The sequence below is a fragment of the Chlorocebus sabaeus genome, chromosome 21 (assembly GCF_047675955.1).
Source record: "Chlorocebus sabaeus isolate Y175 chromosome 21, mChlSab1.0.hap1, whole genome shotgun sequence".
NCBI lineage: Eukaryota > Metazoa > Chordata > Mammalia > Primates > Cercopithecidae > Chlorocebus > Chlorocebus sabaeus.
This window is the reverse complement of record NC_132924.1, coordinates 123,639,504-123,666,591: the sequence shown is the minus strand read 5'-3', so window position 1 is coordinate 123,666,591 and position 27,088 is coordinate 123,639,504. Positions and strand designations below refer to the sequence as shown.

Here is a 27,088-nt window from a genome sequence, read left to right as displayed (position 1 = left end):
CAGCCCCCACTCCTGGCAGCTGAGTGCTGCACCTGCCTTCTCGATCACCAGCCTGAGAACTGCATGGGAGAGCAGCCCAGACTGGCTGGAAACCATGTTTTTAGAGAGCAGGGTCAAGTGGCATGTAGGACTCTCTGTCAAAAGAATGACCCCTTTCCCCCCTACATACCCACAACTGCACAGGTTAAAACAGAAATCTTGTCATTTGATAATTGTAATCCACGCCGGGCGCAGTGGTTCACACCTGTAATCCCAGCACTTTGGGAGGCTGAGTCAGGTGGATCACGAGGTTAGGAGTTCAAGACAAGCCTGGCCAAGATGGTGAAACCCTGTCTCTACTAAAAGTACAAAAACTAGCCAGGTGCGGCGGCAGGAACCTGTAATCCCAACTACTCGGGAGGCTGAGGCAGGAGAATCATTTGAACTTGGGGGCAGAGGTTGCAGTGAGCTGAGATCATGTCACTGCACTCCAGCCTGGGTGGCAGAGTGAGACTCCCTTTAAAAAAAAAAAATTGTAATCCACATGGGCTGGGTTAGGCACTTTAGTAGTTCTTGTAACATCTGGCACAGTCTCTTACAGTAAATCTTCAATAATAAATACTTGATTTAGAGATTAGAATTTACAGGTAAGATACTCCTGAGAGAGGTAAGGGGAATCTAACATTCGCCTAAGAAACAGGAAGCGGGTAGCAGTAGGCCCTGGGGTACCGCTGCTGGGAGGGGCCTTCCAGATTTAGGCGGACCCAGGCCAGAGGCAACAGGCATACAGAGGGAAAGAGGCGTTTTGCTCCTTCCTGGTGGAATAATGCTGAATCCTTGCAGCCTCTGGACAGATGTGGGAAGGCACCATCTCAAGAGGGGAGGAGCGGGGCTGGTCCTGGTCGGGCGGACCTGAGTGGGGCAGCCGCTCTCCCGGAACTGGAAGGGAAAGCCAGGGGGCTCTCAGGGGCCGTTGGTGTTGGTGTCGGAGCCGGGCGGGTCGAACGCCCAGGGCACTGCGCCCCGTAGCTGCCGCTCCTGCAAGGAAAAGCTCTGGGTGCGTATGCGGCTTGTCACCTCCTGGGTGCGCAGCGTGAGCCCAAAAATGTCTTCGTGGTAGCGTTGCTGATCCTGGCGGAAAAGAGCGCAGTGGATCAGAACCCGTCGGATACCTTAGCAGGAACCCCGCAAGCCCGGGGCCTAGTCCCCGCCTCGGGCCCGCCCCGCCCCCGGCCCGGCCCGCCCCTCCGCACCCGCAGCAAGCCGATGACGTCGCCGGCCTCGTCCAGCTCCATGTCGCCCTCCGTCGCCAGGATGCGCTGCACTGTCTGCAGGACGTTGGTTGCCATGGTGACATCGCCGCAGACAAACATGTGGCCCCGCTCGAGGCACAGCACGCGGTGCACTTCCGCAGCCAGCTCCGTCCTCAGGATGTCCTGCACGTAGGTCTGCGGGAAGGCGGGGTTAGGGCGGGCCCTGGTGGGGGTGGGCGCGGGGGCGCAGCCCGGGGCTGCTGGCTGGCCCTGGGCGTGAAAGTCTACAGAGCGGGCCAGGTTGGGCCTGCATGCCCTGGGGCGGTGTCAAGAAGGGCAGAGCCAAAGGGGCGGGGCGGGGCGGGGGGAGGCGGGCCTAGAAGGGCCGGGACACGAGGGTGGGCCAGAGTGTGCAGGGGTGGCTGAGTGGTCGTGGGAGGCCACGGAGGGCCATGGTTGGTGCGCTCTGCTGGATAGCGTGAGTCCTCCCCTCTCTCCCTATCTTCAGGTTACCATTGCGCGCTCAGGGTCTCACACCTTGGGGTTGTCAGGTTCCCGGGAGAAGGCAGTGAGGACTCGGCCAAACACCCCGCGCTGCTGGGCGTTCTGCACCTCGTCGCGGTAGAGATGGTCGAGTTGGGAGCATCGGCAGCCAAACACCAAAGTCATGGGAGTGGGCTGCAGCCCTGCAAGCAACCCCGCGCTTGGGAAGGCCCTTCTCCGAGGCACAGTGCTAGTGGGACCTCCCCACTAGCCACCCTCGCCCAGCCTGGCAGCCCAGCGTTTTGGGCTGAAGCTATTACTTTCATCTCCAAGAGGGTGCAGAATGCTTTCACAGAGACCCTGCACAGCCCTGATTTACAGAAGGAAGGGAAGCCCCGGTGAGGTGGTGGCCCCTGGTGGAGCTGCGCTAGAATGTGAGCCTTGGGACTCAGAATTCCATGCCCTTTGCACTGTGTTACATCGAAGTCCCCTTCCCTGCTCCCACTTCATATTTTCCCACACTTTTAACTCTCCTCCCAGTCACAGCCCTCTTCTTTTGATTGACAGACTACCCTGGGCACCCGGTGCTCAATCTGAACACCTTGTAGCATCCTTAGGTCTTGGACAGAACTTGGTCAGCTCTGGCACAGTCAAGAATCCACCTTGGGCAGTTCTTCTTTGAGTCTTAGCCCTAATCCCTTCGAAAATTCTATTTTCCTTTGTCCTTAATCCAGTCAACACCTACTATGTGCCAGGCACCAGGAAGCCAGACACACAGGGCCCAGCCCTTGCCTTCGGTACCTGCCCTCCCCTTGGTCTCAGGAGCGTCTTTTCAGCTTTGTGGCCTCTGTTTCCTGCTCTCTCTTTCCTATCTATTTCCTGCCTTCCAGCCCCACCGCTCTGTCCCTAGATTGTGTGACTCCTTGCAGTCAGTCCTTTAGTCGCCAGCCTCACCTTTGCTCTCAATGTCATGCAGCCGCTCCTGCCAGAATCCCCGGAAGGGGGCAATGCCAGTGCCTGGGCCCACCAGGATGCAGGGCAAGCTGGGATCAGGTGGCAGCCGGAAGGAGGGAGCCCTGGCAGGAGAGACACTCCATCAGGTCCCCTTTGCCATCCCTGCTCCCCCATTCTCACCATGCAGGGTGGGTGGAGCGAGGAGGAACCAGGCTCTCCTGATAAATAAGTTGATATTCATGAAGTCCTTAAAGCAGTGTCTGGCTCGTAGGAAGCATGATGGGTTTATTAAAAGAACTCTGGGCTGGGCACAGTGGCTCATGTCTGTAATCCCAGCACTTTGGGAGGCCGAGGTGGGAGGATTGCTTGAGCCCAGGAGTTCAAGAGCAGCCTGTGCAACATAAAGAGACTTCCTATCTCAAAAACAAAAAAAACAAAAAAACTTCACCTTCTTTGAGTTCTTGGTGACACTAAGGCCAAGGGTGGTCTTAACCCTAACTAGTAGTTCTCTCTGGATTGAGTGAGGATTTAGTGACTGTAGTTCCCAGGTGCCATGCTGCCCAACATCAGACAGCCCAGGGACATAGAGAGGAATACAGAAGCTTTCAGAAAGCCACAGGGCCAGCCGGTTTGATCCAAGCTCTGGCTCTGGGAGCTGTAGTTTCAGGGCAGGACTCTGAGTCTAAATGAATGAGAGAGTCAAAGCTTAACCAGAGTTCTGAAGTGACCTAATGACACCACATCCTTGACATGTTACAGAGCTCCTTCCTGTTTCCTGTGACACCCCTCACCAGTGACACTCCTTACTCCTCACCAAAGCTGCCACCCTGACCCTGGGCAGCTCCCCACCGAGTCCTCCATCTCACTTACCCCCGGATGAAGCAGGGCACAGGGTCTCCAGGCTTGAGTTGGCTTAGCCACGTGGAGCAGACTCCATAGTGCAGGGGGCCCAGCCCATCTGGGGGTGGGAAGCAGAGGCTGGTGAAGGGCCAGAGAGGGGCCAGTCCCACCCCCGCTGTGGCCAGGCCTGCTCCTGCTCGTTGCCTCACCCTGGGTCCTGTATGCCAGCACAGCTACAGTGAGGTGGATCTCTCCTGGGTGGGTGCTGGGTGCTGAGCTGACTGAGTAGTACCGGGGTTGGAGCAGAGGCAGCTGGGTGAGGAGCAGTGGGGCAGGCAGTGCCACCGAAGGGAACTGCTCCAGCACCTCCAGCAGCGTGGGGCAGCGGAACCACTTCCACTCCTCGTAGCGTCGGGGATCCTGGCAGGGCAGGATGCAGTGGGTTGGGGGCCCCATAGCCCTTCCTAGTGACCTCCCTTCTTGTCCCCTCCCCTGCTGAGCCTCTTTAGGGTTTCTCCCTCCTTAGTTCAGGCCAATAGCGCTTTCGGTAAGACCTGGAGAATACAGCCATGAATTCCTCCCTGGGGAGCTGGGTCTTAAAGCACCAGTGCATGTCAGCCAGAAGAAAGCCCCGGGGGGACCTTGCATGGAGGTTTCCTGCCCCTGGGGCTCCCCCAGTTCATCCCGTCTCTCTAGCCCCTGTGCCTTATTGGGGTGGCCCCCAACCTGACTGAGGGCCTCCAGCTCCTGCTGTTCCCTGGGCTCTTCTGCCAAGGTGCTGAGCAGCCGCAAGAGCTGAGGGCTGGGCGGGGAGGTGATGTCCAGGAAGAAGGTGAGAGCCTGGCGCAGCGTGCACGGGGGCAGCCGGGGGTCCCGCACCCAGCTGGGGGGAGGGCCACCTGGGGATGGTGCACAGGGACCTCTGAGGACAGGGCCCAGCAGAACTGTAGTACCTGGGCTGATGTTTGTGTTTGGGTGACTGTTAGAGAGCCTGCCCTTGAGCAGCGGGGTGGGCCTGTCTGGGTAGCCTCAGTGTGTTGTGTGGGGGCCTCTGGCTGGACTGGGTTGGTCTGGGCTCCTCTGCCTCTGATGCCACCCCCTTATTTTAAATAAAGCCAAGGCATTGATGTGACAGCAAATAGCCCCATTGCCAGCTCCAGAGCAAGCTAGATTGCCAGGGGAGCTTTGGAGAGGAGCCCGGAGGGAGGGGACAGCCTTTTGGTGGGGGTGCATTTGAGGGTGTGGGGATGGTCCAGCAACAAGGCCAGCCCGGCAGTGAGCAGCACAGCCAGCTCTGAGCCCACCTGCTGAGCTGCGGAGGAGGTGGCCATCCCCCGGGGCCTGAGCTCCTGGAGGCCTGGGGTTGGGGGTGGGGCTGGGCATGGGGCTGGTGTGCCCTGTTGCATCCCAGGCTGCCCCTCACCAGGGCTGCCCTTCTCCAGTTGCTCTACTGCCACGGGCTCGGTGGGCGCAGGCGGGTCCTCCACGCGGCTCAGCAGCGCCTCCACAAGGCCGGGCCGGTTGGGTGGGCAGACACCTATGTGGTCCCCCGGCTGGTACTGTAGCCCCTCCTGGCCTCCAGTGTCCAGGCGCACCAGGATGGTGGCCCTCCTGGGGGTGGGGAGAGGGGCACTTATGGGGAGTCAGAGAGGGGTGGGGGGGGGGAAGAATGTGGGAGGAGGAGGGTCCAGGGTCGGGGTGTGCAGGACAGGGGTTGGGGGGCGGTAAAGCCGTCGTCCTCACGTGGACTTGCTGCTTTGCAGGTTTTCCACTGAGAGAATTGTAGCCTGGAACATCTTCCGCCTGTGCACGTGGATCAGACCTGGTGGCGGGGAGGGGCAAACGAGGCAGCCTGAACCAGGGAGCAGGGCCTGGCCCCTGAGTGCTTTAGTCCCGGGGTACGGGGTCCTCTGAGAACCAGCTGGGTGAGGGTGAGGCCAGGGCCCACCTGGCAGCAACTGCAGGCCCTCGGCCTGGGCGCTCAGCCGGTACCTCTGGCGCTTCCAACTCCTTTTGGGGCTGAAGATGTCTCGGGCAGCAGCCTTGGCATCCTCTCCCACACAGAAGGTCTCACAGGCGGCCTGCGGGATAGGCCGGTGAGGGCTGAGGACCTCCCGCCACCAGGGGGCGACGTAGTGAGGAGCCTGGGCGGCTTCACTGCGTCTTGCTCCTGGGGGGTTGGCAGCCCCAGTGGCTGAGGCCGGCGCCAACGACAGCACGTTTTGCGCCAGCCCATTTCATGGATTCGCCGCTGGGCCCAGGGACCCAGCTGGCTCCTCCTCTGCACGTCCTGATTGGTGCATCTTTCCTTATCTGGTGAGTGTTCATCCCGTGACCCAAGAAGCACAGTGCTTGGCACACAGTAGCTCTGTGAAGGCATCTGTGTGTTCAGACCTGCATTCAGATTCCGACTCGCGTACTTACAGTGACATGCCTCAGTTTCCCCATCTTTACACCTCATTGTGTTCTGGTGAAGATTAGATGAGATACTTTATGGAACGCCCTTAGCGTTCCATAAAGTGCGTGCAGATAGTAAGTGCTCCTGGGAAGGGACGCACAATTCGGGCGGCAGAGGGGACCCCACGGGGCAGACCCCTGGGCGGGTGTGGATCCTGTCAGGCACACAGCTGGAAAACTGCTGGGCCATTCCCAGGCTTGAAATCCAGGGCTCACCTGTGATTGGCTGAGCCTCATATCACCAAGTCCCGTTAATCTTTCTTTTGTGGTGCATGTGAAGTCTTATATCTCTGCCTTCCTTCCTCAGCCCCCTCCCTCCCTCCCTTCCTTCCTATCTCCACTGTTGGTGCTCTGCTTAGCTCAGCCTTCCTGCTTCTGGTTCAGTGATGCTGTAATGGATCCCACACCTCTAAAGTCCTATTCCCAAAACCTTATGATGTGGTCTCGTCCTGCTCCAATGGCTCTTTTTGTTTAAATTCTTTAAGTCTTATTTTCCGTTCCCTTCTTCCTAATCGGGGCCTATGTGTTTCTGCAGCCTGACCTCCCCGTCCCTGAGGTAGCCCTTCCTCTCCCCCTCCTCCTAGGATGCCCTCCTCCTCCAGTCAAGGCAAATCTGCTGAGCTCCAACCTGGGCCCCCGGGGAGCAGCACTGCCCTGAACAGTGTGGCACTGGGGAGACCAAGCCCCTGTCAACTGCAGACATGATCCCCAGACAGGCAGTGCTGCCCCTGAGGAAGCCCAGGCTTAAAAAGCCATGGCCCCCAGGGACCCACCTCTCCTTGAGCTTGGTTGCCTGGCCCCGGACCAGTTCTGTGGTGCAGGCACCGCCCCAGGCTGTCTGGCCTCTGACTTCCTGTGGCTTCTGTGCTGGCCTCAGCTTCAGCCTTTGCCTCTGTCTGACCTTCTCTCCGTCCCTTCCTTCTCCCTCCATCCTGCCCATCCTGGTTGGGGTGGCCTGCCCTGCCCTGCACCCCCTCCCTTTGTGCACCCACTCATGAGGCCCAGCCTGTGCCTAGCTGAAGCTCCCTCCTGCCAGGGCCCTGCCTGCTCGCTTTTGGCTGCACTTTTGCCTGGGCTAGGCACCCCCTGTGGTCGGCAGGGCCACATCGTCCTCTGCCTCTGACCCAGAAGAGCTGGCTATGCCATGGAGAGATGAGGGTGGATTTTGGGAGGAACAGGAAGGGACCAAAGAACCAGACAGAATCAGGACAGAGTGAGGCTGGAGGAGGCATCCCAGGTAGGAGGAGTCAGAACAGGGGCTGGGCTGGGCTCACCTGGAAGGCAGCCTGGGCCCAGCCGCGGAAGGCCTCCTCCTGGCCACACAGCTCATCGCCCTGGCCCAGCTGCAGCAGCCGCTCCCCGCCCAGTTCCTCCAGCCGCGTGTCCACCGCACGAGCAAAGGCGCAGAAGTGGGGGTAGGCCCGGGAGCCCAGCCCAAACACACAGAACCTGGGGTGCAGGGGTTGTCACTAGAGCTCCCTTTGCAGCCCACGTTTGCCCAGGCAGCTTGCCCACCCATTGCACCCCTCTTGGTGAGGCCCCGACCTGAGTGTGCCCAGGGCCCCTGCACTGTCTGTGTTACTGGACTCCTTCCTCTTCCGCCGCCAAGAGGACACCAGTGGGTCTGAGCAGGAGATGCTGTTGAAGCGGATCTTATAACTCCTGGCAAGAGAGGACAAAGACAAGGTTGTCACAGGGCCCTGGAGATACATCCCAGGCCCAGGTGCAGCCCCAGGGACAGCTTCAGGGTCTCTGCCTCTGGGACAGGAAAGGCCCTGCCCTTGGGAGGGGCTGAGGGCCAGCATCCCAGGGGCTTCTGAGCCTGGGGCCCTGCCACACCACACCCCCATCTCTGAAGACCTCAGGACTGTCTCGGCTCTCAGAAGCAGGCAGGTCTGGACTGCCGTTCCAGCCTGGAAGGGAGGGCATCTTAGAGCCCTGGCTTTTGGTGGGAAAACGAGTCGAGGCACAGAGGGAGGGCTTTTCAGACCCGCTTTCTGTTTGTGTCTCCAAATGCCTCAGCTCCCCCAGCCCCCTCAAACTCTCAGCCAACTCACTTGTGCTGTTCCGGCCGAGGGGAGCTGTTGTAGGGACCGGACATCTCCATCAGGGCAGCTGCAAAGCTCTGGCGAGGGGAGCGTTTGCATCAGGGTTAGTTTTGTTTCATTTCAAACAACACAGAAGTTTAAAACTGTACCAGCTGACCCTCATTATTATTGATTCGTAACTTTTAATTTTTGTTTTGAAAATTTCAAAAATTTTCATTTTGAAAAATGACATTACAGAAATGTGAAAAGTAATAAAGACCACCCCATCTTCCCTCCAGGCATATGCACCATTGACAGATGTTAACCTTCCAGCCCTTTTTCCTTGAACTTATGTGCATATTTATAGTATTTTTAAAAAATAAAAGTGGTACCATACTATACTTCCTTGTTTTTAATCAATAATTTTTTTTTTTTTTTTAGATGGAGTCTCGCTTTGTTACCCAGGCTGGAGTACAGTGGCGCGATCTCACTGCAACCTCTGCCTCCTGGGTTCACATCATTCTCCTGCCTCAGCCTCCCAAGTAGCTGGGACTACAGGCGCCCACCACCGCACCCGGCTAATTTTTTTGTATTTTTAGTAGAGACGGGTTTCACTGTGTTAGCCAGGATGGTCTCGATCTCCTGACCTTGTGATCCGCCTGCCTCGACCTTCCAAAGTGCTGGAATTACAGGTGTGAGCCACCGTGCCCGGCCTTTAATCAATAATTTATTGCAGGCATCCCTCCAGGCCAATACAACAATATTGACCTAATTAAGTAGTATTGTTTTTAGATATGGGTCTCGCTGTGTTGCCCAGGTTGAGAGGCAGTGGCTCGATCATATTTCACTGTAACCTCGAATTCCTGGGCTTAAGGGATTTTTCTGCCTTCCTAGTAGCTAGATCTATAGGTTTGTGACACCACTCCTGGTTAATTGTTAAATTTTCTGAAGAGATGGAGTCTCACTGTGTTGTTCAGTCTGGCCTTGAACTCCTGGGCTCAAGCAATCCTCCTGCCTGGACTTCCCAAAACATGACCTCTTTCTTTTTAGTGGCTACATTGTACTTCACTGAGAATGAAGGGCAGCTGGGTGGTCTGGGAACAATGCGCCCTCAAACGCCCTTGTACCTGTGCCTCGCTCCTACTTTTAAATGCTTCAGCTGGGTAATCCTTAAAAGTGGAGTTGCTGAATCCCCACTTGTTGGGGCAGGCAGATATCCTGCAGCTGCAGGGGAGGGCACGGCTCTTTCCTCAGTCCCAGGTAGCAATGGCTAGGGCAAATCTTTCCTGTTTTAGTGGATTTCATGGGTGGACAAACTGTCAGTTCCTTTGGCAGTGTCCTGGTCACTAGCAGACATTGTGCAGGTTGCCCTCCTCAGAAGACCATGGCCCTGTTTGTGATGCCATGACGAAGCGGCGTGAAGTGGACCTCCCAGGGGAAGGAAGCTGGAAGGAACAGTATCTGGTGCTCAACTGCAGATGCCTCTGGGTGCTGGTTCCCAGGTTCGCCAGAGTTAGCAAGCGTGATTTGAATTTCATTTTTGAATGTTTTGTCAACGTGCAACACAAGTCCAGAGGTGCACACATGTTGTAAATGTACAGCTCTACAGGTTGTCATAAACTGAACACACCTGTGAAACCGGCATCCCATCGAGAAACATTACCCATGGCTGGGTGCAGTGACTCACGCCCAGCACTTTGGGAGGCTGAGGCGGGTGGATCACCTGAGGTCAGGGATTCAAGACTAGCCTGGCCAACATGGTGAAACCCCGTCTCTACTAAAAATACAAAAATTAGCTGGCCATGGTGGCGGGTGCGTGTAATTCCAACTACTCGGGAGGCTGAGGCAGGAGAATCACTCAAACCGGGGAGGCAGAAGTTGCAGTGAGCTGAGATCACGCCATTGCACTCCAGCCTGGGCAACAGAATGAGACTCCATCTCAAAAAAAAAAAAAAAGAAAGAAAAAGAGAAGAAAAAAAAGAAACATTACCCGCATCCTAGAAGCCACCTTTGTGCCTCCTTCCTGTCACTGCCACCCCCACCCCAGTGACTATCTCCTCTCCCAATTTCTAACTCCATGGATTAGTTCTGCCTGTTTCTGAACTTTATATAAAGTGAATCCTGTAGTAGAGTGTGTATTCTTTGGTCTGGCTTTTTTTTTCTCTTCACGTTTTTTGAGATTCACCTGCATTGTTGTGTGTGGTTGTCTTTTGTTCACACTTAGTGCGATATGGCACTTGAATATACCAGAATTTATCTGTTTTTGTCGATGGTCATTTGAATTGTTTCCAGTGTGGGGTAGTACAAACAAATTTGCTATAAATATTCCTGTTCATATTTTAGTGAATATACCCCATTTTCTGTGAGCTGTATTCCTAGATTTGTTAAAAGTTTGGCATAAAATTACATACATTGAATTGCACAGATCTTAAAGGGCAGTTTAATTTGCTTTACTGTTTGACAGTTTTATTTTATTTAATTGATTAATTAATTTATTTATTTTTTGAGACGGAGTCTCGCTCTGTCACCCAGGCTGGAGTGCAGTGGCCGAATCTCAGCTCATTGCAAGCTCCGCCTCCCGGGTTCACGCCATTCTCCTGCCTCAGCCTCCCAAGTAGCAGGGACTACAGGCGCCCGACACCGCGCCTGGCTAGTTTTTTGTATTTTTGTAGTAGAGACGGGGTTTCACCGTGTTAGCCAGGATGGTCTCGATCTCCTGACCTCGTGATCCACCCATCTCGGCCTCCCAAAGTGCTGGGATTACAGGCTTGAGCCACCATGCCCGGCCGACAGATTTATTTTATTTATTTGTATTTTATTTTGAGTAGAATTCTTGCTCTGTCACCCACCCACACTGGAGTGCAGTGGCGTGATCTCGGCTCACTGCAACCTCCACCTCCCAGGTTCAAGCAACTCTCCTGCCTCAGCCTCCTGAGTAGCTGGGATTACAGGCGTGTACCACCACGCCCAACTAATTTTTGTATTTTTAGTAGAGATAGGGTTTTGCCATGTTGGCCAGGCTGGTCTTGAGCTTCTGACCTCAAGTGATCTGCCCACCTGGGCCTCCCAAAGTGCTGGGATTACAGGTGTGAGCCACCACGCCTGGCCTGGCAGTTTTATTTTTTAAAAAAGAGATTCAACATGCATCTACCCTATGACCTACCAATTCTACTCCTAGGTATTTATCCAAGAGAAATAAAAACATAAGCCCACAAAAGCCGGGTACAAGAATGTTCATAACAGCTTTATTCATAATAGCCCCGACCTGGAAACAGCCCAAGTGTCACCAACAGGAGAACGGATAAACAAACTGGGGATATTCACACAATGAATGGCACTCGGCAGCAGAATGAGTGAAATACTGAGTCATGCAACAACACGGGTGGGCCTCAAAAACAGACTCAGCAGGAGATGCCATAACACTGCGTGCTTCCATCTCGGTGCTGTTCTAGAGCAGGTAAAACTAATCTGTGGTGACAGACACGTCTGACAGAGAGACAGATTGGAAAGGGATTCACGTGAGGAACTGATGAGGGAACTTTCCAGGGTGATGAAAATGTGCTATGCCTTGTGAAGGCTGTAGCTTATATGGGTGTCTATACACCTTTATGCTAAAAAAAAGTCAATTGCTGGTGCTATTTTTCTTTAAAAGGTAGGTCAGAATGGGGGCTGAAATGGACACTAAGGCAGCAAAAAGGCTTTCACCAAATTCAAGCTTGCTTACGATACTGGGGGCCAGGTGCAGTGGCTCACGTCTGTAATCCCAGTACTTTGGGAGGCCGAGGCAGGTGGATTGCTTGAACCCAGGAGTTAGAGACCAGCCTGGGCAACATGGCGAAACCCCATCTCTACAAAAAATACAAAAATTAGCTAGGCATCATGGCATGTGGCTGTGGTCCCAGCTACTTGGGAGGCTGAAGTGGCAGGATTGCTTGAGTCTTGGAGGTTGAGGCTGCAGTGAGCCATGATCGTACTACTGCACTCCAGCCTGGGCCACAAAGTGAGACCCTGTCTCAAAGGAAAAAAAAAAGAGTACTGAGGAAGTACTTAGTGCTAATAAGGGCTTTAACACCTAGAAGCTGGAGCAGGTAAGACCCAGAAATGAACCTAGCCTGGGGCAGCTCAGAGACACCTACGCTTGCAAGAGAAGGCATTCAAGGATGGCACTCTAGCTTTGTGTTTCTTTTTAAAAAGTGAAGTTATGTAATCTATGTTGGCATCGAAACAGCTCTCTATTTCTTCTTTTAAAAAAGGGACCTGTGGCAGGAGGATCTCTTGAGGCTAGGAGTTCAAGGCCAGCCTGGGCAACATAAATAGATTCTCAAAATAAATAAAACAAAGAAAAGAAAAGAAAATGCTGGAATAGTGTTGTACGTGTTGTAAATGTACAGCTCTATGGATTTTTACAAACTGAACACACCTGTGTAACCGGCATCCCATTAAGAAACATTACCCACATCCTAGAAGCCGCCCTCAGTGACATATCCCTATTTTTCTTTTTCTTTTTTTTTTTTTTTTTTGAGACGGAGTCTGGCTCTGTCACCTAGGCTGGAGTGCAGTGGCCGGATCTCTGCTCACCGCAAGCTCCTCCTCCCGGGTTTACGCCATTCTCCTGCCTCAGCCTCCCGAGTAGCTGGGACTACAGGCGCCCGCCACCTCGCCCGGCTAGTTTTTTGTACTTTTTAGTAGAGACGGGGTTTCACCGTGTTAGCCAGGATGGTCTCGATCTCCTGACCTCGTGATCCGCCCGTCTCGGCCTCCCAAAGTGCTGGGATTACAGGCTTGAGCCACCGCGCCCGGCCTCCCTATTTTTCTTGTTAGTGCCTGAGCACAGTCTAACCTCTTGGTCAGTCAGAACATGCCTTCCTTGTATTAAAAACTTGCACTGATAATGGAAATGACTTGGGGACGCAGTTCAGCAGATGTGCTTGTAGGCGGGCAGCCATGTGGATGGGCTAGGAGTGTGGCTTGTGTGGGGTTTCAGGCTCCAGGGGTCTCTTAGCATCATCTCCCTTTCCATCCTGGTGTGTGTGTGCGTGTATGTGTGTGTGTGTTGGGCAGAGGTTCCTGCCCAGTCACTCCAATTCTGAGTCTCTCCTCATTCCCAGCAGCCCCTTTCCTGGAAGCTCTCACCTCTCCATTCTCCGGGGGATCCCCATTCCCGAATGTGCTGGTTACCACCAGCACCAGCGTCTCGTGTTCGAGGGACACCACGTCATACTCATCCATACACAGGACCTGTGGGTGGGAAGACAGATATCCTGGGTTCTGTGACCCCCGGAGGCCCTGTCCTCCTCACTCTGGCCTCCCTGGCAGTGCAAGATTCAGGCCCCAATTTGATCTCTAAAGACCTGTGGTTCCGGGTGTCAAGTCACACTTGTGAGTCCTGACTTTTAACACTTCCTGTCCTCCGGGGCACCTCTGAAGATACTGATAGAGCCCCCTCTTTCTAGCTCCCTGCTCCCCTGGGCTCAGCCCTACCCGGGGATCAAAAGCCTTCCGGAAAAGTCTCCCCAGCTGCTGTGCGTAGCTCTGGGCCCGGCCGGTCTCGGAGCCATACAGGATTGTCGCCTTCACTCGCTTCGCCATCACGGTGCCCATGAGCGAGGCAGAGATCTTCACGGCACTGCGGGAGAGGGAAGCGTGAGGGTGTCCCAGGTGCACAGAGGCAGGGCCTCCCCAGGCAAGGGTCCACTCCCCTCACAACAGGGTTTTGGGGTACTGAGTGGTGGGCCCAGAACACTGCTGGGGGCAGGGTCCCCCAGGGTGCATGGGGGAGGACAGTGCTCCTGGGTACCCACTTGGCCACTTCTTTAAAGGTCTTCTTCCTGGTGATGCCGGTGCCCTTGGCCGCACTGCCCTTCCAGGGGTCTGGCTGCAGAGAGGTGATGGGGTTGGGAGGGGAGGTAAAGAAAAGGAAAGGTTAGAGGTCCCCAGGGGCTGCGTAGAATTAGAGCTGGGCCCAGGCTGGCAGAGCCAGTTAGGGTGGGCACCTGGTAGCGGAAGGCTGGGGACAGGAAATAGTTGACCATCTCCTGATGGAAGACAGGAGTAAGGCTGCCCGAGATGGGGGGCACGATCCAGGCCCAGTCTGCAGGGCAGCCCCCCCTGGCCTTCTGCTCATTCTCCAGGTGCTTCATGAAGGAGGCTGTGGCGGCGTGGTGGTCCACAATGGTGACTTTGGCCAGCTGGAAGGGAGAGAGGGAGGAGAGGCTCAGACCAGACCCACAGACCTCGCCCATTCTCCCTCCACCACTCCTGTCACCCAAAACCACATGTGCCTAGGTTACCCCATATCTAACACACCCTGTGTCCCCTCAAACCACAATGTCGCCCTCACCCCAAACTGCATCATGCATGGTCATGCTCCAAGTTCAACATGAAACAACAGTTCTAATCTCCAGCATCTATATGCCTGGCCCCCAAACCAAAGAGCCCACAGAAATTCTCAGCAGGCCCCGGTTTCCTCAAACTATGACTCCTGGTGTGCCCTCAATCCTAATATTCGTTTCCAGGATCCAGTGGGTCCCCACAAACTAAAATACCCAATATGCCCTGAGAATCAATATGACTGGGTATGCTATAAACAGCAAGGTCCCTGGCACACAGTAAGCTGCCAGATGACAGCGCCTGGAATAGTACCCGCCCTGTCCCCGAACCGCAGGCCAGTGTGTGCCATGGCACTGGGACTATGGAACTTCTTCTGCCTGTCCAAATCCTGCCCCAGTTTCTAAATGGCTCCCTCTCCTCCATCCCCCGCCCCTGCTGCCCCTGTATGCAAACCCTTGGCCTTCCTGGCCAGTCTGGGCCTATGCACCTGGTAACTGTGCAGCACGGCCACATTGATTTCCACCGCTGCCTTGTCTTTCCATAGGGACGAAGTTGTCCGGGTATCCAGGTCCATGCAGACAGCCACATCCTGGGGCAGGAGGGTGTGTGGCATTGGTAGGGACAGAGATGATGGGGGTGGGGTGGGGAGACTATCTGTTTCCCACGCATGGCTGGGAGGAGTGAGGTGGGTGGTGTCCATTGGGAGGCCTGGCTGTCGAGTGGACTGGTTCAGGTTTTTGCCTGCAAAGGCACCTCAGAGCAGAGAGGGATCTTGGGCCAGTCATTCCTCAGCCCCAGGCTTTAATTTCTCATCTATAAAATGGATCTTAACCTTTTCCGAGTCAAGGTCCCCTTTGAGAATCTGATGAAAGCTCTAGAGCTATGGGTCCTATACCTGGAAGAACAACTACACGTTCACACCTACGCCCATGCCCCCCTCACCCACCCACTCACACTCACACCCACCCACAAACCCACACACTGACACCCACCCACCCCCACAAACCCACAATTTCACACTCACTGCCTACACACACCCACACTCATACCCACACACCCACACTCTCACACCCCTACACACCCCCACAAACCCACACTCACCTACCCCTACAAACCCACACACACTCACCCCTACACACCCCCACAAACCCACACTCACCTACCCCTACAAACCCACACTCACCTACCCCTACAAACCCACACATTCACACTCACCCCCATACAACCCCACAAACCCACACTCATCCCTACACACCCCCACAAACCCACACTCACCTACCCCTGCAAACCCACACATTCACACTCACCCCCTATACAACCCCACAAACCCACTTATCCCTACACACCCCCACAAACCCACACTCACCTACCCCTACAAACCCACACTCTCACCCCCTACACACCCCCACAAACCCACACTCACCTACCCCTACACACCCCCACAAACCCACACTCACCTACCCCTACAAACCCACACACACTCACCTACCCCTACACACCCACACACTCACACTCACCTACCCCTACAAACCCACACACTCACACTCACCTACCCCTACAAACCCACACATTCACACTCACCCCCTACACACCCCCACAAACCCACACTCACCTACCCCTACAAACCCACACACACTCACCTACCCCTACAAACCCACACATACACACTCACCCCTACACACCCTCACAAACCCACACTCACCTACCCCTACAAACCCACACATACACACTCACCCCCTACACACCCCCACAAACCCACACTCACCTACCCCTACAGACCCACACATACACACTCACCCCTACACACCCTCACAAACCCACACTCACCTACCCCTACAAACCCACACATACACACTCACCCCCTACACACCCCCACAAACCCACACTCACCTACCCCTACAGACCCACACATACACACTCACCCCTACACACCCTCACAAACCCACACTCACCTACCCCTACAAACCCACACATACACACTCACCCCCTACACACCCCCACAAACCCACACTCACCTACCCCTACAGACCCACACATACACACTCACCCCTACACACCCTCACAAACCCACACTCACCTACCCCTACAAACCCACACATACACACACACCCCCTACACACCCCCACAAACCCACACTCACCTACCCCTACAGACCCACACATACACACTCACCCCTACACACCCCCACAAACCCACACTCACCTACCCCTACAAACCCACACACACTCACCCCCTACACACCCCCACAAACCCACACTCACCTACCCCTACAAACCCACACACACTCACCCCCTACACACCCCCACAAACCCACACTCACCTACCCCTACAAACCCACACACACTCACCTACCCCTACAAACCCACACATACACACTCACCCCTACACACCCTCACAAACCCACACTCACCTACCCCTACAAACCCACACACTCACCTACCCCTACAAACCCACACATACTCACCCCTACACACCCCCACAAACCCACACTCACCTACCCCTACAAACCCACACATACACACTCACCCCTACACACCCCCACAAACCCACACTCACCTACCCCTACAAACCCACACACACTCACCCCCTACACACACCCACAAACCCACACTCACTTACCCCTACAAACCCACACACACTCACCCCCTACACACCCCCACAAACCCACACTCACCTACCCCTACAAACCCACACACTCACACTCACCCCCCCACAAACCCAGACTCACCTACCCCTACAAACCCACACACTCACACTCACCCCCTACACACCCCCACAAACCCACACTCACCTACCCCTACAAACCCACACATACACACTCACCCCTACACACCCCCACAAACCCACACTCACCTACCCCTGCAAACCCACATACTCCCCACATACTCTCACCCCCTACGCACCCCCACAAACCCACATTCACCTACCCCTACAAACCCATACTCTCACCCCCTACACACACCCACAAACCCACCCCCACCCACCCCCACAAACCCACACATTGACACTCACCCACTCACACCCCCCCACACACACCCTCCCATCCCCCCACCCCTTTGCCTCAGTGGTTCCAGAGCTAGTCCTCAGTTCTTATTTAGGAGGCAGTCCTGGACCTGCTCTGATTGTCCCCGTGGCTGGCATTTTGGGGATGGAGTGAGAGCCAGACTCCCGCCTGGGGCAGGGACATTCGGTGCCTGAGCCCCACCCCGCGCCTCACCTCCAGGATGTTGTAGCGGTGAGGGTCACACAGGTTCCTCGTGCCGATCTCAGTGCTCATGTACCAGCCACTGAAGGGGGCTGCGGGGAACTCCAGGCCCCCAATTTCCAGCAGCATGTTGGACACTGCTGGGAGGGCGTACCAGCGCAGGCCCAGGGCTGCAAACCACTCCAGCCTGGGGGTGTTGGGGTGTGGGATCAGCACCCCCTTGCAGGCCTTCCTCGAGAGGCTCAGGGATGGCCCCCTCCATCCCACCCACGGGTGACCCCAGCCAGTCAATCCCTTTGGTGCTCACGTAGGGTGCTCCAGGGGCACCTCAAGGACCAGCTCAGGGGGCAGAAGGAAGAGTTCTGGGGGCTCATCCGGGGCCTGCAGCAGCAGGGGCAGCACGTCAAAGCGACCGTTTCCTGGGGTCCAGCCATGCTGAATGCAGAGCTGTGGGGAGCGGGCCAGAGGGGGGCCTGGGGGCTGAGCCTCATGCCCTCCTCAGGGACCCCTCCGTCCACTGTCTCCTGCCTTCAGCTCCAGGACCCCTCATTGACTGGGTCTCTGTGACCACCCAGGCACTCCTCCTTTGGCGTTTTTCATCCTTTATCTCACCGAGGCTCCCCTCTTCCTGCCTGGATCCCCAGAGCCTTCTCCCCACTGGTTTCCTCATTCTCCACCTTGGGGACACCCTTGTTGGTGGTTCTCGGTGCCCACCTCGGTGATCTCGACGTTGGCTGGGTCCCCCCGCACAGAGCCGTCCTGCTGCCGGTAGCCCGCATAGCGCACCAGCTGGCTGTTCCAGATTCGGAAGTCTCCTCGGCCAGGGCAGCGCTGCGGGAACACTGTGATGGCCGAGCTGGCATGCATGGGGAAAGAGCTGGTCAGAGCCCTGCCTTCCCTGCCTCGGGGGAGAAGGCTGGGGCCTGGTGTGGTGGGGAGCACTCACCGAAGGTTGCCCCGGTTGGTGGCGTATTTGATGTGGTTGCAGATGTAGGTGAACATTTCCTGTGCAGACCTGCAGTCCCGGGCATCGAACACCTGAGCCAGCCGAGGCAGCGAGAGAGGAGGGTGAGGAGAGAGACGGGATCTTGAGTATCAGCCCCAGAGGAGCTGCTGATGAGGAGGCAGGGGCCATGGTTCACCCCATGGCGCCCTCCTAACCACTGGCATCCACACTGATCCCTTCCTGCCCTGCTCTCTGACATATGTAGCACCATCCGGGCTGCTCCTCATCTCCTCCCTGGGCCAGGTGTCTCCCCATCCCTACAGAAGCTGACTTGGTACCCAGTACAGAGGAGGGACTCAGCCTCTGTCAAACTGATGCTTGGGTTAGGCACTAACAGATGTCTAAGAGGCCACCTAAGAGTGTGGGCAGCAAATCCCCCATGATCCATGGCACTCAAGAAAGGATGGGTGACCCAAGCCAGCCATCTGATTTTCTTTGAGCACATGGATGGTAGGAAGGGAAGACTGCACCAGGGGCCTCCTAGGACCCTGCTCATCCTGACATTCTAGGGCTTGGAAGAGCTGTCTTGGCTGGCTGAGTGGAGGCCCCAGGAGGAGGCTGGGAGGTCCCACTCCTGCCTGAGGGAGGAGGAAACATGTGCCAGTGACAGGGGCAGGGGAGTGGCAGAGACCAGCCTGGGGTCAAGGGAGGGACGCAGCTCTGAGTGGGGTCCACTATGGCAGCTCAGATGGATCAAAGTTGAGTTAAAGCTTTGAACGACTTAGAGCGTCAGGCAAGTGTCAGATAGGATTGTTTTTATTTTATTTGAGGCTCCTTTGGGATTCACTGGGCACGTGGCTTTATTTCAAACTCTTTGGCGGCCAGTGATGGTGAAGGAGGCCAAGGCCATGGGACCAAGTCCCCCATGGGGCAGCTTGCTTCTCTCAGTGCTGTGGTCACAGGCTGTTCCAGTAACCAAGGCCATCCCAGGGTCTGTGGGCTGGGGTGTGAGGGAGGGTGCACGTCGAGGCAGGGGACCTGGGGGAGCAGCGGGTGTGGGTGAGGGGCTGCACTGGACTGGCCTAGCAGGAGAAGCCTTCTCCTTTGGGGGAGAAGCAGCAGCCAGGGCTTTTCCAGGAGGCTGCTCCTGCTACTGACAGAACCGCCCAAGGAAGCTCCGCTCAGCTGTCCTCACCCCTGCAGCAGGTCTAGACTTCTTTCCCCTCCTCCAGCCAAGGCACTACCATAGGGCCTAATAACCAGGTCTTCACTACTGGGTTGAGGTTCCCCTGGGTGCTGAGGGTGGGGTGGTCCCCCTACCTTTCCTGTCTCTAAGGGAACAGGCAAGGATCTCCCCCACTGTTTGGGACCTCCCGGTCCCTGGGAAGCCTCAGGAACTGCCCCGCCACCCCGCTCCCCTTTCAGTAGTGCCTGGCTCTCTCGCTAGCTGGCCTCACCTGCAGCTTCCCCCACTGGATCCGGCCCACACAGCGGGGAGCGTTGCGCCAGGCCTGCTTGGCCCCGAACACGAGCTCGCTCTCCCTAAGCTGGTAGGTGCCTGTGGCTGCCACCTCGGCTTCCACCTCTTGAAGCCGCTGTTCATGGGCCTGGGAGCCGCTCCTGGGGAGGAGAGGGGTGGGAAAGGGACAAGCAGGAAGTTGTGTGGGACAGGGAGGCCCTCCTCCAGGCTATGTGTGAGCGCTGGGGGAGGGCAGGAGGGGCCCATGTGGTGTTGGGATCTGGGAAGGGAGTGGGCCACGTTGCGATCTGGGAAGGGAGTGGGCCGCCTTGCGATCTGGGAAGGGAGTGGGCCGCGTTGGGATCTGGGAAGGGAGTGGGCCGCGTTGGGATCTGGGAAGGGAGTGGGCCGCGTTGGGATCTGGGAAGGGAGTAGGTCGAGGGAAGGTCCTCATGGGGTTTCTGGGGCCTCAGTGGGACAAAGGAGGCTGTGGCGTCCGGGAAGCTGTCACCTCTTGATGGAGCTGTAGTACTGGTTGATGAAGTCCCGGGCCTGACTCAGCAGCTGCTCAGGGGCCGGGGGGCCAGGGCAGGGCCGGCCCTGTAGTTTCCGTGGAAATACCAGGGAGCCCAGGCAGCGTCTTGGGGTGCAGGGCCCATCCTGGGTCAAGGGAGTGCAAAAGTCAGGCCAGGCCAGGGAGCAGGGGTGGGACAGGAATGGGGGAGAGGGAGGAGGGGTGCAGGGGTGGAACAGGGGAAGGGAGGAGGGGTGCAGGGGTGGGACGGGGGAGAGGGAGGAGGGGTACAGAGGTGGGATGGGGGAGCAGGAGGAAAGGTGCAGGGGTGGGACGGGGGAAAGGGAGGAGGGGTACAGAGGTGGGATGGGGGAGCAGGAGGAAAGGTGCAGGGGTGGGATGGGGGAAAGGGAGGAGGGGTGCAGGGGTGGGACGGGGGAAAGGGAGGAGGGGTGCAGGGGTGGGACGGGGGAAAGGGAGGAGGGGTGCAGGGGTGGGACGGGGGAAAGGGAGGAGGGGTGCAGGGGTGGGACGGGGGAAAGGGAGGAGGGGTGCAGGGGTGGGACGGGGAAAGGGAGGAGGGGTGCAGGGGTGGGACGGGGGAGAGGGAGGAGGGGTGCAGGGGTGGGACGGGGGAGAGGGAGGAGGGGTGCAGGGGTGGGACGGGGAGAGGGAGGAGGGGTGCAGGGGTGGGACGGGGGAGAGGGAGGAGGGGTGCAGGGGTGGGACGGGGAGAGGGAGGAGGGGTGCAGGGGTGGGATGGGGGAGAGGGAGGAGGGGTGCAGGGGGGGATGGGGAGAGGGAGGAGGGGTGCAGGGGTGGAACGGGGAAGAGGGAGGAGGGGTGCAGAGATAGGATGGGGAGAGGGAGGAAGGGTGCAGGGGTGGGACAGGGGAGAGGGAGGAGGGGTGCAGGGGTGGGATGGGGAGAGGGAGGAGGGATGCAGGCGTGGTACGGGGGAGAGGGAGGAGGGGTGCAGGGGTGGGACAGGGGAGAGCTTGAACCAGGGTGCAGGGTTAAGGCTGGAGGCTGAGGGTCACCCAAGTCCCGTGCATGTCCCTCAACTCCGCTGGTTCTTCCCAGTCCTCTCCTCTTTTTGGAAACAAGAGGCCAATTCAGAGAAGGGTGGCGCTTCCCTCTCCAGCCCCATCTGAGGCCTGGCCTTACCCACCCTTTCCCCTGGAGACGATGGGGATGGGGACACGGCAGGCCAGCCTCACCTGCTGTGCCTGGGCGCTGAGGGTGTCATAGGCGATGCTCCCCACCTCCCAGTTCTTCACACGAGGGAACTTGGGCCCCTCCGGGGGCTGGGTTAGCGGGGAGCTTGGGGGGCTGTTGGGAGCCAGGGATAGGGTCATCAGGAAAGGGTTTGTTTCCTTTTAGCCTCCCCAGATGTCACCCGGAGGCCACTGTTACAGCACTGGCGATCTCAAGGCCCACCTGCTGCATGCCTTCTGACGTCCCGCATGCCTTAGGAGGTAGGCGTGAGCTGTGCCTCTGTTTATAGACCAGGGTCCTGGGCCACAAGGGCTGCTAGTGCTGAGCTCCTGAGTCCCTGCCCAGAGGCTGAGTTTGCACCCCACCTGCAGCACCCGCTTCACCTCTTCTGGAGATGGGGTGACCAATCCCCGCAAAGTTGCTATAAGCCCTACCCTGAGGGGGACAGAGCCTGGTGCTTGAGTAGAGGGAAGCCCTGCAGGGATTTCTCAGCCCTGATTTCCCTCCACACTCACACCCCCTCCTGACAGCAGCCCCTTGTGTGAAGGGAAGCCTCGCAGGCCTTATCACTTCCTCCCAGAGCCACCAGCGGCAGGGAGGAAGGGAGGGACTCAGGCCAAGGGTGCGCCTGAGCAGCAGGGCCCCAGCCCTCAGCCTTCCCCGCATAGCTGCCTGCAGCCCCAGCCTGCTCCCCTGGCCTGGCACCCCACCAGGCCTCTGGGTCCTTCCTCTCTACTGGGACCTCTGCCCCAGGGAGGACTCTTCTGGGAACTGCATGGTCCAGTTTTCGGGTGACAGCCACTAGAAGAGGGTGCTGGAGCAGGGGAAAAAAGCCTGGTGGCTCTGTCTTCTCAGTCCCCTTACTCCAAGGGCCTGAGTCTCCTGCCCAACTCTCTCCCTCTTCTGGGAGACCCCACCTTCTCACTCTCCTGTAACCACTGCTGTCAGCTCCTTTCTTCTCCAGCTAAATAATCATCGCTGTGGTTGAAGGCTTGCTGTGAGCTAGAAACTTACTACCCCACGGAGTAAGTATTGCCGTATCTCCGTTCTACATAAATGGAGGTTCAGAGAGGTTAAGTAACTTGCTCAAACAGTTCTTGGCGGCAGAGCAGCATTCAAACCCTGGCGGGATTCTATAGCTGGCAACCTTACTCCCAGCTTTCACCTGCCGACTCTGATCCTGGTCTCCTTTCTGAGCCTCCCAGACTGTCCTGTTCTGTGCACACCGATAGCCCTTTTGCATTTGTGACCTGGCCCTCCTGGCTGGGCTACAGGTTCCAGACCTTCCCAGCCCCAGGCTTCAGGCCTTGACACCACCCTTGTGCCCACGTACTCCTAGCTGCCTGGCCCTTACCTGTGTTCTGGCGCTGGCGGGGGTAGGGATGCCGGGGCCCGGCTGGGCTCAGGGGCTGAGGTGGCTGGGCCCTGCTTGCCGCACAGCCCAAGGCCCAGCCCCAGTCCCAGGCCACAGGGTGGCCCAGGTTCCTGGGCCACGCTCTTCAAGTTGCCCATGTCACTGTGCGTCCACTCTGCTGCCTGCTCCAGCAGAGCCCTGGCCTTTTCCTTAGGAAGAGGGAGGGGACCGAGAGGAGGGGGCAGTGGGAGGGGGCTCTCCAGGGCTGGCCCTCGCCCCGCCCCGCCCCTGTCCCATACACAATGGGACAGGAACAAGCCCGGCTGGGAGGCTCTAAAGCCTCAGCTCCACGCCCGCCGGCCTGGAGGGTGGGGGGCCGGACGCCTGGGTTCCGCTGTGAGGACTGAGGCTGATAAGTGGGACCCAGGTGTCCAGCAGAGCCCTGGGGCTGCAGCGTGGGGGCTGGGGTATGGGGGAGTGGCAGGGTAGAGCCACCAGGGGGTCATAAACGCCCTTCTGTGATGTGGCACCAGACAGAAGGGCCTTTGGCCTCACCCCTGTGAACCTTTCCCTGAAGGGTCGGGCAGAAGGTGAGCACCCTTTCTGCAGCAGGGCATGGCATCCCACACTCTCAGTGACCACAGGGACCTCTAGGGTCACGCAGGTTCTCTCCTTCACCTCCCCCTATACATACAAGAGCTCCTGGATCCCTACCCCTGAGTTCTTTTGGGTTCTTGGGGATAGAGGCCCAGCAAGGATGCAGTGACTTTTTGTCCTTGAGTCTGACATTAGGGTATCCCTTCCCCTCCCAGCCCCAATTTCCTGGAACCCCCACACCCCCATGACTCAAGTGGGGGACACAAAAGAGCAGGAAGTTGCCATCTAGGGCCTCCACCCCCACCCTGTCATTCAGTGACGCATGCTTCCCAGGGCTGCAGGTCAGCAGAGAGACTAGGGCCGAGGCAGGGTCAGCCGGCCAGGGAAGAGCTTGATGCCTTGGTGAGAGCATGTGGGGCTAGGGAAACTACAGTTCCCAGAATGCAGGTGGGGCATACCAGTGCTCTCAAAGCACTTCAGGCCAGAGTGCATGTTGGGGTTTGTAGTTCTGTGCCATCTTGTGGGGGCTGGAGAAAGGCCACTAGCTGGACATCTGGTCCACAGGGGTCAAAGCCTCGTGATTTTGAGACCTCAGAGACTGAGAGAAAATTCAAGAAAGAAACAGAAGCTGAGAGACTGGGAGAGGCAGAGACTGGGAGCGGCAGACAGACAAACAAACAAGAGAATTTTTGTTGGCCAGACTCCTCTGAAAAGCAGTGGAGGATAAGATTGGGGTGGGTCTGGGTGGGGGGCAGGCAGGCGGAAGGAACGGGCTGTGCTCAGAGCTCTGGGGTCACACCAAGAAGGTGGGGTCTGCCAGTTTTGGAGGGTGGAGGGTGAAGGGGCCTCATAAGCATGCAGAAGGCTGCTCCTGGACACTAGTGTGCCCTGCTGCCCCTGTCTCAGGAGGAGGGAGATGGAAGGGTGGCTTGGGCTTTGTCCCATGGCCCCAAGCCTGAGGCCCCACCCCACCCCACCACCTCGCCTTCCCAGTGGGGCAGGGGATGGGATCTAGCCCCTACTTTTCAGGCATCTTCTACCATGCTGGAGGAGACAACAGATCCCAAGTCTGGCTTCAATATTCAGCCACCACTTGAAATGTGCATGACCAAGGATGACTCATTTTCCTAGATCCCGGTTAATGGAGCTGTGACTGGCATCCTCGGGGTCAAGGTGACAGCCAGCATCAGATGCTGACATCCTTCTGTCTTTTTTTTTTAGACAGAGTCTTGCTCTGTCACCCAGGCTGGAGTGCAGTGGCATGATCTTGGTTCATTGCAACCTCTGCCTCCCGGAGTAATTCTCATGCCTCAGCCTCCTGAGGACAACAGGCATCCGCCACCACACCTGGCTAATTTTTTTTTTTTTTTTTTTGAGATGGAGTCTTGCTTCTGTCGCCCAGGCTGGAATGCAATGGTGCTATCTTGGCTTACTGCAACCTCCGCCTCCTGGGTTCAAGCGATTCTCCTGCCCCAGGCTCCTGAGTAGCTGAGATTACAGGCACCTGCCACCACACCTAGCTAATTTTTGTATTTTTAGTAGAGACAGGGTTTTACCATGTTGGCCAGGCTGGTCTCGAATTCCTGACCTCAGGTGATCCGCCTGCCTCGACCTCCCAATGGGCTGGGATTCCAGGTGTGAGCCGCAGTGGACTGCCATTGTCTTCTTGCCTGCACCACTGACTGTGGACTGTCCCTGTGGCCTCCTGACCCCTCCCAGGCCTTCCAGTCCCATCTGTGTTCCATGCTCTGCTAGATTCCTCTGGAAAGCAGGGCTTACCTTACGCTCTGGCTCTACCCAAAACCCTCAGCCAAGGCCAAAGCTGCTCCAACGCATTGGCCTGGCCCTCATTTTCCTCAGTGCACTGCTTGAATCCTCTGTTCTAGACAAATGGGCTTTCTCGTGTCTCCCTAATGGTCCTGTGCTTCCCTGCCCCTGGGCCACTACTGTGCTGTTCCCTCCACCTCTCCCTTCCCCCTTTGACAAATGAAAATCTTTCTCTTCCTTGAGGCCCAGCCCGGCCAGCTCTGGAGGTGCACCACCCATGCTTCCCTCCTAGGGAGCAGGTACCTGCTGCAGAAGGTGCTGGCGGCTGACAGCTTCCAGATGCCAGCCTTCAGTCCAAGGCCATGTGCTTCCCTGGACGCTTGTGTAGGATATAATAAATTCCTCTTCTAAGGTTTTAGACTGTAAATTGTTAAGTACAATGAGTCCTGAGATCCTCTCCAAAGAACCAATGCATCAGTATGTTCAGCTCCCCTGTTCTTTGTTCTTCATTTTAAAGTTTAACTTCCATGTTCTCTTCATCTCCTTGCCCCTAGTTTCAGTAAACAACCCCCTCCTAGCCTCTATCACCTGCTCCAACCTGAGTCACCCCTGGTCACTTGCTCTGACCTGAGTCATCCTGAGTCACCTGTCCTGTAACCATAGTTCCTGCCAAACTGCTCACCCTGCCAATCCGGCTCGTACCCCTGCTCTCTTTAAAATAGCCAATTGCAATTAGCTTAGATTGTGTGGTCCAACCCTAGCCAACGGGAATGACACAGCAGTAGGGGCTACATGCATTAGGGATAAAAACCCCTTCCCTTCCCTTGTTCAGGTGTCCTCTCGCCATTTCTCCATCTGTGAGATTCACCCTTCTCTAAAAGTAAAATTGCCTTGCTGAGAAAATTTATATCTGAGTGCTACTTCTTTTGTGGCACTGAAAAATTCTTTCTAACACTTAGATAGTAACTGAGCCCCAGGGTGTCTGTGGGCTTACCATCCCCTGCTGGGCTGATGTGAGGCCCTTCTTCCCTCCCTTGCAGATGTGAGCCCAGCATTGGGCCAGATCCTGCCCCTGCCTGTCCCACTCCTGCTCCCAGTCACTGTTATCTTTCTCAGGCATTGCCCCCAGTATTCCTCTTATGCTTCCAGCTCCTGGGACTCTGCTTCCTGAATGACTCAACCAACATAGCCGCAGGATGACTCCTCTGTGGGGCCTTCCTTACGTCCCCTTCTCCATGCTCCCTGGTTGGCTGTCACCCTGTCCACAAGGCCCTGGGGACAGCTCTTTCTCTGGGTTCTCCTGGTTGTGATTTCTGGGCAGCTTGGTCTGTGGGTGCGGGTTCTCACTTAAATGAACCTGTGTGCTCTGGAAGACACAGGCCAGTTCCCCTCTGTGGGGATCCTCCGCTGGGTTGAGCTCCTGCACTGAGCAGGATTGCTTCATACATTGGCTTGTTTTGAATGGAGAGGGGCCACTGAGAAGGGAATTGGCTAAGGCTAGATGGGTCTGGGTGGGCAGAAAGAGGTCAATCTAGGTGAAGGGGAGGGGTCCAAGAAGGAGCACTCTGTGGCCACAGGGAGGATGGGTTTACAGTTCAGTACAGCCAGCACTGAAGGCTGAGGGTCACAGGGAGGATGGGGTCCAGTTCAGTACGGTCAGCGCTGAAAGCTGAGGGTCAGAGTAGGCCTGGATTGGGTTTGAATT

The 27,088-nt window shown here is 56.8% G+C and overlaps 1 protein-coding gene across 3 annotated transcripts; it reads right to left on the bottom strand.

Annotated features, from left to right (window-relative positions):
- Positions 1 to 74: 74 nt before the first annotated feature.
- On the bottom strand, positions 75 to 23,228 carry NOS3 (nitric oxide synthase 3). Of its 3 annotated transcripts, XM_073009495.1 has the most exons (26): positions 23,020 to 23,228; positions 21,668 to 21,779; positions 20,445 to 20,593; positions 19,932 to 20,094; positions 18,475 to 18,566; positions 18,243 to 18,384; positions 17,836 to 17,975; positions 17,541 to 17,715; positions 14,811 to 14,912; positions 13,987 to 14,181; positions 13,795 to 13,868; positions 13,475 to 13,619; positions 13,127 to 13,231; positions 8,024 to 8,091; positions 7,512 to 7,628; positions 7,241 to 7,415; positions 5,458 to 5,590; positions 5,253 to 5,331; positions 4,933 to 5,120; positions 4,236 to 4,408; positions 3,719 to 3,929; positions 3,540 to 3,627; positions 2,670 to 2,791; positions 1,770 to 1,918; positions 1,233 to 1,427; positions 75 to 1,110 (listed from the first exon to the last, which is right to left on the bottom strand). In XM_073009495.1, the coding sequence occupies exons 1-26, from the start codon at positions 23,175 to 23,177 to the stop codon at positions 943 to 945; spliced, it is 3,618 nt and encodes a 1,205-aa protein (XP_072865596.1). In that variant the 5' UTR covers positions 23,178 to 23,228; the 3' UTR covers positions 75 to 942. The 3 variants fall into 3 exon arrangements, with proteins under 3 accessions (XP_072865596.1, XP_072865597.1, XP_072865598.1); XM_073009496.1 differs by lacking the exons at positions 75 to 1,110; positions 1,233 to 1,427; positions 1,770 to 1,918; ... (8 more) ...; positions 7,512 to 7,628; positions 8,024 to 8,091 and adding an exon at positions 10,598 to 12,001 and having other exon boundaries at positions 23,020 to 23,209; XM_073009497.1 differs by lacking the exons at positions 75 to 1,110; positions 1,233 to 1,427; positions 1,770 to 1,918; ... (8 more) ...; positions 7,512 to 7,628; positions 8,024 to 8,091 and adding an exon at positions 10,598 to 11,841 and having other exon boundaries at positions 23,020 to 23,209.
- Between the last annotated feature and the right edge of the window lie 3,860 nt (positions 23,229 to 27,088).